The following is a 15,938-nucleotide window of genomic DNA, read 5'->3' as shown; positions in this document are numbered from 1 at the left end:
TATAACTCAAAGAACTAGAGAGCATTCTTGTGGTTACAAAGGACTGGGAGGATGGGGACATGGGGAAGGGTTGGTTAAAATGTACAAATTCATAAGATGAATAAGTTCAGGGCATCTAATGAACGACATGGTGACTACAGTTAATAGTGTGTATTATGTACTTGACATTAGCTACGAGAGTAGATCTTAAGTGTGCTCACCACACACACACACACACACACACACACACACACACGTAACTATGTGAGGGAATAGATGTATTAATTAGCTTGATTGTGGTGATCATTTCACAATGTGCATCAAACCATCACATAGTACATCTAAAATATATACAATCTTTGTCCTTTATACCTCAGTAAAGGTGAGGAAAAATTAATGTTTTCATGTTATTATTATTATTATTTATGTTTATTATTTATTTTTGAGAGACAGAGACAGCGTGAGCAGGGGAGGGTCAGAGAGAGGGGGAGATACAGAATCTGAAGCAGGCTCCAGGCTCTGAGCTAGCTGTCAGCACAGAGCCCGATGCAGGGCTTGAACCCACGAACCATGAGAGCATGACCTGAGGTGAAGCTAGATGCTTAACTGACTGAGCCACCCAGGTCTCCCTAATGTTTTCATATTATTAAACTGCCTTCACATTTAGAGACTTTTTTGAATTTATAACAAAAATAAAAATTATCATAATATAAATTTTAAAAATTGAAGTAAGGGTCTTTCCTCTTTATAGGAGAGTAAGTCGGGCTGTTCAGAGTTCCACCTTGACACCAGTTAACTGCCAACTGAGCACCTGGTCAGAGTGGACAGACTGCTTTCCATGCCAGGACAAAAAGGTAAAGACATTTTTAACCAGTTTGGGAGTATTTAATATTTGAATGGTGTACTAGGCATTTGTTTTTTATTTTTTACTTTTTAAAAAATTTTAAGAATTGATTTATTGTTAAGAGACAGAGAGAGAGCATGAGCATTAGAGGGACAGAGAGAGGGGGAGACACAGAATCTGAAGCAGGCTCCAAGCTCTGAGCTGTCAGCAAAGAGCCCAACACGGGGCTTGAACCCACAAACCGTGAGATCACAACCTGAGCTGAAGTCGGACGCTTAACCAACTGAGCCACCCAGGTGCCCCTGTACTAGGCATTTAAATGGAGACAAATAGGTCTATAAATCTAAGGTCTGGATAGAAATCAGATCAAGAAATAGGTATTTGGAAGTCATGGGCACATGGATGGTAGGGTTTTTTGCTTTTGTTTATAGGCCATTATGGGGTAAGGCTACATTAGATGGGTATGTTAATGGTTTATGTTGGCAGAGAGGCGGCCACTCAGACATGGACACACTGCTCCCTGTGCCTCTCTGGATCCTGGCCAACCTGTTGCCCTCCAATAATGGTCATCTAGAGGGGCTAATGACCTGTGGGGAGCTGAGAGAAACCAGAGAATGTTCCTGAGGGTTCTACTTTCATGGAATACAAAGGCTGACACACCTAGTCAACAGACAAGAGTCTATCTTGGTCACCTAAGTGGTTTTGTATGATTCAAAATGGTCACTAAAATGGTGACCATAATGGTCACTAGTGTCATCTCAAAGGAAGGTGGACTTTGGGAGCATCTGCTTTGCTTGGGAAGACTATTAAAATTCTGACTTTGTTCATAATCACTGGCTCATGGTCATAATAAAAGGCAGAATAGCTTCTGTTTTATTACTATTTTAAAACCTCTATGGACAACATATGCCTTTACCAGATGTGCCCAGGATGGGATGCCTCAAGGCTCCCACATTTCCCAGTTGGTTCACCATTGCCTGGACATTGTCTATTGGCACATCACTGTCAAGTCTAAGTGGTTAAGCTCTGATGCTACCATTTGGATTCTGATTTTGCATTTTATTTGCTGTGTTACTTTGGGCAAATACTTCATCGTCTCCATGCCTCTAATTCCTTATCTATAAATGGAAGTAGTAATTGTACTTACAGCATAGAGTTAGGAATATTAAAAGAGTAAGGTATGCACAGTGCTTTCCATGGCACCTAACATGTAGTAAGTGTTCTGTAAATGCTAGTTGTTTGTTTAATTATTACCCATGCCTCCCTCTCCGACCAGCTCCCATGCCTGAATCAAGACTTGCCCTTCTCTCTGTCCCCTGGCTTCTGAAGAGTGTGCCTCCAGACCCTCTCCTCAGTGACATGCAGGGCTATCCTGTGAATTACTTCTTCAAAATCACATGGAATTCAAAATTATTACAGATGGAAACACAATTGGGACCTCATTTATTCAGCTTCAAAGTCTGAAATTATTTATTTTGCGTCTCCTGTCTCTGAGATATGCCAAGGAATCCCAGAATTCCCTGTTCAAAGATATCCGGCTCCCAGGATCCCATTTTGCTTTGATATCCTGTGTTAGTTTTCTGAGTCTGCTGTAACAAACTGCCACAAACTGGGTGGCTTAAAACAACGGAAGTGTATTCTCTCACAGTTCTGGAGGCCGGAAGTTTGGCAGGGCCATGCTGCCTCTGAAGGCTCTAGGGAAGAGTCTGTTCCTTACCTCTTCTGGCTTCTGGTGGCCATTGGCAATCCTTGACTTGTGGCCAATTTCTGTGCTCCAATCTCTGCCCCTGTGGCTGCATTACTGCTTCCTCTTCCATGTGTCCCTTTGTGCGTCTGTGTTAAACCTTCCTCTGCCTTCCCCTTATTAGGACACCATAATGACAGCGCCTACCTGGATAATCCAGTGAAATCTCTTCATTTCAAAACGTTAATAGTATCTGTAAAGACCCTTTTCCAAATAAGGTAACATTTACAACTTTCAAGAATTAGGACTTGATTTCTTTGCATGGCCACTATTCAACTTATTATATATCCTAAACTACATTTTTCCTTCATGCACCACCGTCTAGACAGCAGAGAGCACAGGTGAATGACTTACTTTTTAAATCAGAATTGAACTACTCAAGGTAATGACTCAAAAAGACACATATCTTTAAAGTAATCCTTAACAGAAATTCTGTTAATTACTAAGGAAAAGACCATTCCAGTTTCTTCTTATTCATAGGGTTTTTTTTTTTTCTCTCAAAATCACCCAAACAAAGATGTGAATTTCTGGAAGGAAATATTATTGACTATCTAGAAAAGAAAATGATATCTTAATGATACCAACACAGGCACTAGCATAGAAAAGTCCCTAAGGGAGTATCTGCACCAATCTTTCCACAACACGATGTCTCCATTATTTGATAACGACCAAGAAAATGGGGAGTCAGTGGGAATGAATCTCATGACTGCACCATCATTCCAATACAGGAATCAGAGGTAGGTGATAATGGCATTTATAGTTACAATTTATTAAATCATTTCTATATACCAGGCAGTGCACTAATGCTTTAATAAATTCTTAGTTGACTTTCATAGCCAACTCTAAGTGATGGATAGATACCATGGTCTTTGGTTAGGTCACCCATAAAGAAAGAGGCACAGCCTATATTTGACAGTTGGTCAGTCTGATTCCAAGATGCCCATGTGCCTGATCACTTCACTCTCCTGCTTCCACCTCAACTCTGTGAAGAGTCATAAGCGATACTGGTGGCCATCTAATCCAATTCCCATTCAGTCATTAATCCCTCTGGAGCAGCCCAATAGCTGGCTAAGAAATGATATTGATGTGGTAACTACTATTACTCAGTGCACTCAAGACAGCAGGCAAAGTGCTGACTTCTTTACACGTACTATCACTAATGTTCACACGAGCCTCATATCTCTCATTCTATGAATGAGAAAACTGAGGGTCAAAGACGTTAAGTGATTTACCCAGCGATACATATATACATATACAGTAAGTAGCAGAACTGGAATTCTAGCCCAGCTTAAAATGGGGTTCAGAATAGTATTTGACTTCCTAAAGTTGTGGGGATTAAGGGAGATAAAGAATACAAAATGTCTAGCTGATAGTACACACTCAATAAATGGTAGTTACCATTGTCATCATCGTGTTGGCAACTGCAGTTCCTAAAACTCTGAGGAGGCTTCTAAAGAGCAAAGAGATTTGGCTGTACGTTGGTATGCCGAGCACTCCTTTATGTACTGCATTGTGGGGCAAGAGGTGGGAAGAGAATTAATATGTCCTCATATTCCCAAACCAATTGTTAATTATAATCTCTTCCCATTGAGTTTACAAATTTATCACTGTTATTAACTGGGAGGCAGAAAGGGCAAAATGAGCAGGTTTACTCTTCACCTTTTTAGCTACCTCTGTCTCTTTGCTAATGCACAGTTGCAGAGGCAGAAGTAGACATGAGGAAAGAGGGGGAAGCTACAGCTTCACATGCATTCACTGGAATCTTCTACAAAAACTCCATTGATAATGATGTGGAAACCACTTCTGTTTAATGAGCACCAATGATATGCCAGACACAGGGCTAGGTGATTTCCCCACACATTCTCTCACTTAGTTCTCACAACCCTTTCAAAGTGAGGGGTCTTTACACTTTACATATTAGAAAACAGAAACTCAGAAAAGGTAAGTGGCTTGCTCATGATGAATTGGTAAGTGAATCTGAGATCTGAACCCAGTCAGTCTACTTTATCATGCCCATGTTCTTTCACTCACAGAACACCGGTGAAAGAATCATTAGCAGCTATGATTAATGAGGTCATTTAGGTCAGATTTGGAATTTTACAGATTTGGAAACTGAGGCACAAAGTACTTGGCACTGATACTTTACACAGCAAGGAAGAAATAGATTCAGGAATGAACAAACAAACAGCAGAACCAGATCTATAAATACAGAGAACAAACTAATGGCTGCCAGAGGGGAGGTAGTAGGGGGATGGGCCAAGTGGGTAAGGGGAGTGGGAGGTACAGGCTTCCAGTTATGGAATATGTAGGTCATGAGGATGAAAGGCACAGCACAGGGACTGTAGTCTGTGTTCTTGTAACGGCATTGTATGGTGACAGACGGCAGCTACACTTGTAGTGAGCACAATATAACATAGAGAAGTTTATCACTCCGTTGTACAACTGAAACTAATACAATATTGTGCATCAACTATACTAAGGAAGGGGAGGGAGAGTGGGAGGGAGGAAGGAAGGGGGGAAAGAAAGGGAAGGGAGGGAGAAAGAGAGAGAAAGAAAGAAAACATAAAAGAAAGAAAGGAAGAGAAAGAGAAAGAAAGATAGATGAAGGAAGGAAAGAAGGAAGAATTGGGCCAGGAACTCACTTTTCTTGTTGCTCAAACCATTGCTTTCCTACCTAATCATGAACATTCTTGAAGGAGGAGCCTGTGGGCTGAGCCAAGGCAAGAGGCAGCCAAAAATATGGCGCTGCACATTCCCTCATTGGACCCTCTGTGTGGAGCTCTCCATACAGCATGTATCCTCTTGTTATCTATTTTATCTCCTCAATGAGACTGTAGCCTTCCTAAAGGTGGGAATAGAACCTCATATTTCTCTGATTGTCTTAGTGTTCAGCTTCCTCTTTCTACACTAGTGCCCAAAGCTATACACCATATAGAAAGCAGTATCATAAAACCATAGAGCTCCAAGATTGGTGTGAATTTTATTCTTTTTGTACTTCCTTCAACAAGGATTTATTCATATGCAGTCAAAGCTGGACCCAGGGACTCAGATGATGTCTCCATTTCTTGGATGGGCTCTTTTTACATAAGTAGGCTAGATGACCATTTGATACCCAGAGTTCCCAGTAACTTCAGCAAAAGGACATGGCCTTTTCAAATAGTTCTAAAAGAAAATCTTCAGAGAGAATAATGATGGCCTTAAGGTTGAGTCATGAACCAATCTCTGAACCACTCATTACAATTTGGCAAATATGGTGCCCTGGTTGACCTGGCCTGGTTCATAGGCACACATTCCTTTGACTTGGGTGGGGGGTGAGATTATTCCCACCTGAGCCATATGAGATATGTTCCAAGGAAAGAGAGGATGCCATGACCAGAAGGAATGGTACAGAAGGAAAGCAACAAAAATCTTAGAAATGTACCTCCTGTGTACCTGACCATAGATCAAGTGCCAAGTGTACAAAGTCAAATAAGACATGGTCCTTCCTTTGCCACTCCTCCTCACCATACACAATGTTCTTAAACTAGTCAGAAAGGTAAGTGAATAAGCAGACAAGCTTTCACAATCTTCTATGACAAATGGGAGGAGAGAAGGAGAGGCAGGGAATTATAGAATATGTTACTTAGGGAAGGCTTTCAAAGGAGGTGCACTGTGAATCATGAAAGATGAATAGGTACTCAGTGGTTGAAGAAAAGGGAGGGGAGAAGGTCCTTCCTAGCAAGTAAAAAGACCCTAGAAATATTTTGAGTCTTTCATTTGATGCTTGGAGGCTCTATTCAATATTCCTGCTAACGGTTGAGGTGCCTCTGGCTGAATACCATCAGTTATGAACACTAATCTCCTTAGAAGACAGCTTTTTAGGCACCTCTCAATCACTAGACAGTTATTCCTTATGTTGAGCTGTGACCCACCTGCAAAAATCCTGTTTGATTGATAGACAATGAATGTGTCTGGTTCAAAATCCGATTTAGTACCGATACCGGAGCCTCCTGCAGCCAAGCAAGTTTGGGGGAACCATCTGCAGTGGTGATGTCTGGGATCAAGCCAGCTGTCAGAGTCCCACTGCTTGTCTAGGGCAAGTGCAGTGTGGACAGGATTTCCAGTGTAAGGAGACAGGTGAGTAGCATTCCAGTGAGGTAACAGCTGGGCCCGTCAAGCTTACTTTGCACGTCAGTCACTGAGGAGCTTGTTAAGATGCAGACTTTGGAGCCCTTCCCCTAGAAGTCGTCATTCTGTAGGTTTGGGTTGGGGCTCAGGAATCTGCATTTTAAGCCAACCAGTAGCCCAAGTAATTTTGATGTAAGTTTGTAAGAACATCTGTTGATTAATTTTGAAAAGGTATAATTCACTCATTCATCCATTCATTGGATAAATATTGACTGGACATGTGTGTCCCAGTCAGTGTGCTACCTGCTGGTGACACAGACATGAAAAAAAAAACATGCTTGACCTCAAGGTACTCTCAGTCTCTTTGGGAGAGAGACCTACAAGGAGTCGATGACAATATTGTATGATAGCCAGTGTAATGGGGGTTTGCTCATAGTCCAAAGGGACTCTCTGGCAGGGGATGCTCAAATCTGTGCTGGAAAGTCAGAGCAGGCTTCAAAGAGGCACTTGAGCTGGGACTTAAAAAGCAGCAACTGACTTGATAGGAGAAAGAATATGCAAAATCACAGGGATTTAAGGACTGGCCATAGTGCAGAATGATTGCAGGTCAGGGTTTTGGGAAGAGAGGTTGAGGTTGGGCCAGGTAGGGAACTGGGGGCTAGACTGTGGCATTTGGAAGAATGGGAATATTTAGGAGCCAGGGAAGGATATAGAGCAGGAGGGTAACATGGCCACACTGGCATTTTAGAAAGATCATTGGAGCTGCCAGCTGGAGGATAAATTCTAGAAGGGAGCCTGCTGCAGAGTCTGAGCTGGGGGTGGGGGCTACAGGTGGGAGACAGCGAGGCTGGAGGGAGGGCAGAGGGGGTGAGGACAGAGACAGAATGCAACACGATGGAAGGAGGCGAGGGGCTGAAGGAGGGCAAAGGTAGTGGGGACAGAGACAGAATGAGGCACGATGGAGGGGGCAAGGGGGTGTTTCAGAAGGAGAGTGGACTTGGTGACTCTGGATGTGGGTCATGGGAAGAGGGAGGAGTCTGGGAGACTCTGGAAGCATCCACAGCCTCTCTTCTCTCAGGTCGCTGCCTGAAACGCCACCTTGTGTGTAACGGAGACCAGGACTGCCTTGATGGCTCTGACGAGGACGACTGTGAAGATGTCAGGGTCATGGAAAGCGACTGCAGCCTGTATGACCCCATCCCAGGGTCAGAGAGTGCAGCCTTGGGGTGAGTCCTGCCCCCCTGGCTGCTTGGGCACAGGGAATGGCTTCTCTTCAATCATGAATATTAGTTTTAGCAACACAAGAGGATCTTTTTGGAGAACTGCTCTGCAGTGTGTCCTGTGAGGCAGCTCTCTCTGTCCCCCTAAGGTGGCATATCGGTCCCCTCAGGCTGCTATGACAACAGACATTTGTGGCTTATACAAAACAGAAATGTATTTCTTACAGCTCTGGTGGCTGGAAGTCCAAAGTCAGGTGATGGTGGAATTGGTTTCCTCTGAGGCCTTTCTCTGTGGCTTGTCAATGGCCACCTTCTCCTTGTGTCTTCACACTGCCCTCCCTGTGTGTGTGTCTGGGTCCTAACCACCTCTTATAAGGTCACCAGTCATGTGAGATTAGAGCCAACCCTAATGGCCTTGTTTTAACTTAATTACTTATGTAATTACCTCTCACCAAAACAGTCAAAATCTGAGGTTTGGAGGTCCAGGACTTCAACGTATAAATGCTAGGGGGGCACAATTCAGCCCGTAATTATAATCAAAAAGGATTCTATTTCTTTTTTTTTTTTTTAACATTTATTTCTTTTTGAGAGACAGAGAGAGACAGATCATGAGCAGGAGAGGGGCAGAGAGAGAGGGACACACAGAATCGGAAGCAGGCTCCAGGCTCTGACCTTCAACACAGAGCCCAATGCAGGGCTCAAACTCACGAACTGTGAGATCATGACCTGAGCCAAAGTCAGACACTCAACTGACTGAGCCACCCAGGCGCCCCAGATTCTTATTGTTTTTGAACGTGACTGTGGGATAGAGAGTAGAAGCATGAAATAGTGGGTGTTAACTTGAAAACGAATTCCCTCCTTATTGGGAGGGACTATGACCTTGCTCTCATGTGATTAAAAGAAGCATTTAAATACACTTTATAAGTGTGCTTTACCTGCACCGAACACTGAAACCAGCAGAATGGCCCCACGCCCCTCCCAACAGCCGGTTTTTTATTCTGTTCAAAATCTCAGAAGCCTATTCTGACATCCCTTTTTTAAATTTAAGCATTTCCCAGTTTTTAAATTTTTATTTATTGCTACAGAAATAATATATATTTGAGGTAAAAAAATGAAAGTGTTCCTTCACCCTCCCCACCCTGCATCCCACTGACTCACCCTCTCTCACTTCCCTCCCTGGAACTGACCCTGTCAACTAGTGCAGGACTTTCAGATCAGGTAAAAAATGCACTGAAAACACACACTGTGTGGAAGCTGTGCCATATGTATGTGTATGATAGACATAGTGTATTTTACAGAAACATGATCATATTATACATATGTTTAGTTTGCTTTTTAAATTCAATATACTTTGAAGATTTCCCCCCATATTTTCTATTGTCTTTTTTTAAGCAACTTAGTGTTCCTTAACAGGGGTCAGCAAACTATGGCCTGAAGGCCAAATTTGGCCTGTTTTTGTAAATAAAGTTTTATTGGAACACAGCTTTCACCCTACAATAATAAAGTTGAGTAGCTGCAACCAAGACCTATGGGCTGTAAAGCCAAAAATATTTAATATCTGGCACTTTATAAAAATGGTTGTTGAATCTTCTCCCATAGTATAGCTACATGAAAATTTATCTGACTATTGAAAGATAATTTTTTTCTTTCCCATTTCTCCCTCTTATAAACAATGCTGCAATGAACATCCTTGTACATGTATGTATTTCTGCATTGATTTCCAAAAAGTGGAATTTCTCTTTTTATTTTCATCAGGGCTTCTGCAACCAGCTTGTCTAACTATAAGTAGGCCTAGTAACCTCTTTTGCTTAGAGGCTATTGTATGTCTTAGAACTAATTATTCCTTTGACTTTTTGTTCATCTCACCAGACAGTCTACATTTATAAGCCAAAGGCAGAAACACGTTCAGTGGGCGAGATGATAGAAAAGTAAGCAGCGAGATAAAGGGAAGGAATGCAGATTTTAGTGACAAAAAATTCTATATGTGACTATAGGCAAATTACTTAAGTTTTCTGAGCTTCAGTTTCTGCATTTGCAAAGTTGTCAGGAGGTTGAAAGTTAATGCATGCTAAATGTCTGGTAGAATGTGTATTCAATTCACCATAGCTATTATTACATACCTCACTTGCATTAATATGAAGGAAGAGATGGAGAGAGGAAGAGAAGAAGGAAGTTAACATACCTTGACTTTTACTATATGCTAGGTGCTCTATAATTATCCATTTATTCCTTGAAGACAGGTTTTATTCATAGTTACCCCTGCTCATCTTCTGCCTCTGTGTCTTTTCATGGAGGGAATGAAAAAATATGATACAGGCTATGCCAGAGGTAATCACTGGCTGCCATGGGAAAAAGAAGAAGGAGCAGCTGTATGTCCAGAATGATCAAAGAAGGTCACACAGAGGGGGCAATGTTTGAGTTGGGTATTAAAGGCTGAATAGAAGTTTGACAGGCAGAGACAAGAAATCATTTTATTATCTATACCATAAGAGGTTTTGATTGTTAGGTCTTGGATCTCTTAGCCAAATTGAAATGTTTTTGTTCCATTAACTTTCTCTCTCTCTCTCTCTCTTTTTTTTTTTTAAAGAAAATTAAAGCTGTATTTCACCTATGTAATGCTGTTTATGGCCATGTAAGGTTCCACCATCTATGGCCTAAAATGTAGTGTCTGGGCAGATGGATGCAAAATGCCCCAGAGAGGGAAGCAAAGGAAAGTATTCCGGGGAGGGTGCAGGGCTGGGGGAGAGGAGGTATCACTTGTTGAGTGCCTAGTGCGCACTATCAACTGTACTCCCATTTCACATTAATGCACTCATTTAGACTTCACAAAAACCATGAGAAGCAGTTATGTCTATTCTTCAGATGAGGAAAACGAGCATCAGAAAGCCATCTAGAATGTGTCCAAATTCACAAAGCTAGTATGGGATCAAACTTGAAATTAAACAGGAGTCCTCATGATTTTCAAATTGTACCCTCTGACATCCATGCTGCCCTGAAAACAATGGCCTTTCTGAGGCTTAGATTCTCAACTTAGCAATGTGAGTTACACCCAATATGTCAAATCTACTTTGTTTTTGTTTTTTGCCAGCAAAGCCTTTTTCCTGAAACAATACAAACAACAACAAAAAACAATAGCAGCATTTCTTACTACTTAATACATGCTAAGTATTTTATGATTCCTTGTATGTTACAACTCATATTTAATTCTCTGAGGGCAGTAGTATTAACTGCTCTTTACAAATGATGGAACCAAGGCACAGAGAGGTTAAGTGATTTGCTCAGGGTCACACAGCTAGGGGTAGCAGAGCTAGGAAATGGGCTCAAACTTCTGGCTCTGTGCTTGGGTTTTTGACAGTTGTCATACTCCTCTTTAACTCAAACAACCAATTTTTAGGAGTGTCTTCTCTGTAGGAGCACTGTTCTAGGTGCTGATGGAACCGTCAGCTACTCTGGGGAAAGCAAACCTGGGGACCTAGCTCAGCTCACTCTGGTTCCCAGTGTTACACAAAGTAGCCCTTGAGGTACTTTGAGGAACTCTAGGGTTCCGTAGAACACAGTTCATAAAACCACTGCTCTGGACCAGCAACAGCATCTTCCAGAGGATATTTTACACTATGTTTGCCTTTTCAGTGTTCTTTCCTAGCAGCTTCCTGCCTTTTCAATGTAGGTACAATATCCTGACCCAGGAAGCAGTTCAGAGCGTGTACGATGCCAGGTATTATGGGGGCCAATGTGAGACAGTGTACAACGGGGAGTGGAGAGAGCTTCGCTATGATGCTGCCTGTGAGCGTCTCTACTACGGAGATGATGAGAAGTACTTCCGGAAACCCTACAACTTCCTCAAGTACCACTTTGAAGTAAGTCTAAACAGGGTGCTCCCAGGCCACTGTGGGGTAGGGGCCAGGGAGGGAGAGGCCTGTTGATGGAGATGGACACCTTGCTACCAGCTCACTGGTAGCTGAAGGTCCCTTTACATCTGCCCCCACACATGATCTGTGCTGGAGGGCAACGACAGGGAAGGGCAGAGTCAACAAGAGGCAGAACATAAGCATGACTATCCACCTGCTAGATCTTGGCTCCATTCCAAAATAAATGAAACAGATTCAAGGTCCAATTCTCTGGGCTGCTGGTCAGAAGACCTAATATCAAGTTGTGAACTGTTAGAATGTAAGTATTTGAGACCTTGAACAGCTCACTGCCCCTCCCTGGGCCCAGGTCCCTACCATGTAGATTGGAGGTCAGGATAGGAGGTGGCTGGGCAGTGTTCTGAGTTCAAGGCCCCTGCTTCACCAAGAGCAGTTACTCACTGATCTCCTTTGTTTCTTCCTTCTTCCTTGCATTTCCTTTCCGTCCCTTTCCTTTCCTTTACTTCCTTTCTTCCTTCCTTTCTCTCCACTCCCCCCACCCCACCTTCCCTCTGGCAACCACCAATTTGTTCTCTGCATTTAAGAATCTCTTTTTGTTTGTCTCTTCTTTCCTGTGTTCATTTATTTTGTTTCTTAAATTCCACATAGCAAAATCATATGGTATTTATCTTTCTCTGATAGTTTTCCTGTCTTGGTTTTCTGTATGTGATTTTGTTTACAGAGAAGATTCTGCTATCAAAAAGTACTTGCTTGCAAAATGCTGATGATCCTCAAATTCTCTCTATCTCTAAAACTGTGGTTTCCCAGTCCTGGCTCATGACCAGCCCCAGAGCCTACTTCCAGGCCATTTGTTTCTGTACCCGTCACCCTCTGGGTGAGACGTCTGCACCTCACTGGGTGCTCACCATGCATGAGATCTTACACTTGCGCTCAAACTCTCTCGTCCAGTCCTCATAGCACCGCAGTGGGTAGATAGCACTGTCGGCCCATTAGAAATGAGACAGACCCAAGGACTTAGAGGGATAAAGTGTCAGGCCCAGAGCTATATGGCAGTAGGTGGCAGAGACAAGTTGCAAATCCAGATCTATCTGAACACAGCCCGGCTATATGTCATTTAGAAGAGAACACAGATCATACACGTTACATTTATGTAGTCATAACCATTCTGTCTTTACAGAGAGATGTAGGATCCATGGATTCTGAACAATTATTAGTCACATCCCTCCTCCCCCAACTTTCTCAAGAGAAAACTACTGATGGCAGGACGAGGCCAAGCTTATGGGGTCTACTTCCCTGCCACTTTCACAGCTGCCACCAGGCCAATGGGAAGCTGAGCGGGAAGACACAGACAGTGCCATTTTCCTCACCTCGAGGATGGTGTGGGGCTTCTGTGGCCGGCAAGATAGACTGTAAGCTATGCTGTAGCAACAAAGGATTCTGAAATCTCCATGCTTTAAAAAAACAAGGCCCCGTGCTACACAGTCTATCTTAAGGCAGAAGGGGAAGCCATCCCTCACAGACACTTGGGACCCAAACTACCGGCGGCTCCATCTCATACATGCTGTTGTGATTGCGAGTGAACAACTCACGTGCTCTTAACGGTTGCCTTCTCGGCTCAGGCACGGCACAGACCATGCCTCCCCTCCAGCTGCCAGAGAGATGCAACCGGACTGCAGGCCTGAAGAGAAGTAACCTGACATGTGTGGGTGGCACTAGAGCAAACCTCTGCCCAGATCTGCACCCCCCCCGCCAGGCCTCCTTGCCCCTTTCCTCCCAGATCCACACCCAGACGCGGCTTTCTGGGTGTCTCTGCTATAGAGACAGGCAAACTTGTCTACAGAAAGGAAAAACCAGGTGGAAAAATCCATACTAGAACAATATAACATTCTATCAGAATCATGAGTGCATGTGTATTTAAAAAACTATTTTATTTATTTTTGTTTGAGAGAGAGAGGTGAGGAGGGGCAGAGAGAGAACCCCAAGCAGACTCTACACGGTTAGTGCCCCACATGGGGCTCAAACTCACAAAACAGGAGATCATGACCTGAGCCAAAACTGAGTTGGATGCTTAACTGACTGAGCCACACAGGGGCCCCTTGAAGAAATAGTTTACCACAACCACTAAATAGTAACTAAACTAACTGCTATATTTTCAGAATTTTAGTGAGTGAGGATCAATCTGATGCCTGGAGTACCCTTTTAAAATAATTATAATAATCTGCAGGGGGGCCACATCAGGCTCTATGCTGACAGTGCGGAGATTGCTTGGGATTCTCTCTTCCTCTCTCTGCCCCTCCCCCGCTCTTGTGCACGTGTGTGTGTGTGTGTGTGTGTGTGTGTGTGTGTACACTCTATCTTTCAAAATAAACACACTTAAAAAAATTCTGTGACTTGAAATATCTTACAGAGCAAAGGTTTCAACATTAAGTACAGACTGGGATATAACTCTAGTGCACAACGCTAACATCTGTTTGTTTCTCTTCAGGCCCTGGCAGACAGTAGATTCTCCACAGAGGAGTACAGTGATGTAAATGAACTTCTTTCTAAAATAAAGGATGACAGGTCCGTGTCGGCCGGCGTGACTGTTGGTGTGGCCCCTTCAGGTAGCCCTGTAACAGTGGATGTGGGTGTATCCGGGTCACGAGGCACTTCGCTCCTGGATATGTTAAACAAGTATAATGCGAAGGTATTAAAGCATAATGCCTGTGCCAAACAGTATTCCATAATCTACACTGGTCATGTATTGCCTTAATTGCATTAAAAAGTACAGTAGTAATTGAACCTTCATTTGCTTGTGTAATTGGAAATGTCTGATCAGTGGTAATCGTGCTTGTTTTTCTTATTACACTTTTGCACAGAGAATCACCACAAAGGGAATAAAATTGAATGATAAGACTGGAAATCTTATCGCTTCACCCCATTCTTTTTCATGGTTACCTGGAGCAAATAGGGAAAACTTAGAATAGCAATGTCTTAAAGAGAAACAGCCCGGCCCTCTCAACTAGCTTTGGAAGAATTCTAAAGCAAGCCTTGCTTTTCTAAACAGATCAGAAGACTGGCATGCACCACCATCATTTATCCATCCAACATTCACCACTAACTTCCCATTAACTTGAACGGCCAGGCAATGCTTCCTTGAGGAAGGGACATCTACCTATGTCCAGATGAAGACAGACTGCAGTGAACAGAGGGTGTTCCAGGCCTGGGAAACAGCATTGTGCAAAGGCCTATAGATGGCAGATTGCCTCACGCAAATTTGGGATTGCAAGGACTTTAGCCAGCACAGGGTGAGGAGACAAAGTAGGGTCCAATGAGGGTGGAGAAACCACCTCGGGCCAGAGGACTATTTACTGAATTGATTATAAGTTTACCAGAAAGCCTCAATAACACTGATATCAGAACTGTGTATTTAGCTGGGGCTCAAAAAAGTATTCTGGATGATGAAAATAGAACTATGAAAATTCCTCAACAAATACGAGTTACATTCTGGAGCTTGGCGGTAAGTTAGCTATCACTCTGAAGGGCAAGTATTGCTCTGAGATCTGGCTATCACATGGTCACGTGGACTTTTCTCAGAGGAGGTGGACTTTTCAAAATTTCACTATTGCAGGGCACCTGGGTGGCTCAGGTCATGATCTCATGGTTCGTGGGTTCGAGCCCTGCGCTGGCCTCTGTGCTGACACCTCAGAGCCTGGCGCCTGCTTCAGATTCTCTATCTCCCTCTCTCTGACCCTCCCCTGCTCTCACTCTCTCTCTCTGTCTCTCAAAAATAAATAAAAAGACATTTAAAAAAATTCACTGTTGCTTTGGAGCAAGGTTTACCTGAAAGTATGCCCATACATGATTCTCTTCCTCTTAAACCAACACAAAATGGCCCCTATTATCTCAGGAGCCTGCTTTCCCTTATGACTTAGCAGTACAAGATTATCACTTGAATGTAAGCTCCATGATGGCAGGGGCCTCATTCAAGATTATGTCCTTTGCTTCAAGCATAATGCCAGTGACTACAGAGTTACAGGTATTTGTACAACAAGTTACATAAATGTATCATCTTAGAATTTCATATCATCAGAACTACTCCTAAGCATAATGTTTTACAAATTTTAAAATATTTATTCATTTTTGGGAGACAGACAGAGAGAGAGAGAGCGAGAGAGCGAGAGAGAGAGAGCGAGAGA

General features: G+C 43.0%; 1 protein-coding gene across 1 annotated transcript in view; it reads left to right on the top strand.

Moving 5' to 3' along the window:
- Positions 1-15,938, top strand: part of C8A (complement C8 alpha chain) — a 69,178-nt gene that overhangs the window by 21,743 nt on the left and 31,497 nt on the right. The window contains exons 4-8 of the mRNA XM_029945822.1: positions 731-833; positions 6,539-6,683; positions 7,753-7,900; positions 11,562-11,751; positions 14,246-14,446. Coding sequence (XP_029801682.1) covers positions 731-833; positions 6,539-6,683; positions 7,753-7,900; positions 11,562-11,751; positions 14,246-14,446 — 787 coding nt within the window. The remainder of the gene's footprint in view (positions 1-730; positions 834-6,538; positions 6,684-7,752; positions 7,901-11,561; positions 11,752-14,245; positions 14,447-15,938) is intronic.

Source organism: Suricata suricatta, chromosome 8 (genome assembly GCF_006229205.1).
Source record: "Suricata suricatta isolate VVHF042 chromosome 8, meerkat_22Aug2017_6uvM2_HiC, whole genome shotgun sequence".
Classification (NCBI taxonomy): Eukaryota; Metazoa; Chordata; class Mammalia; order Carnivora; family Herpestidae; genus Suricata; species Suricata suricatta.
Note: the sequence above shows the minus strand (reverse complement) of the source record. Positions and strands in the feature narration are given on the sequence as shown.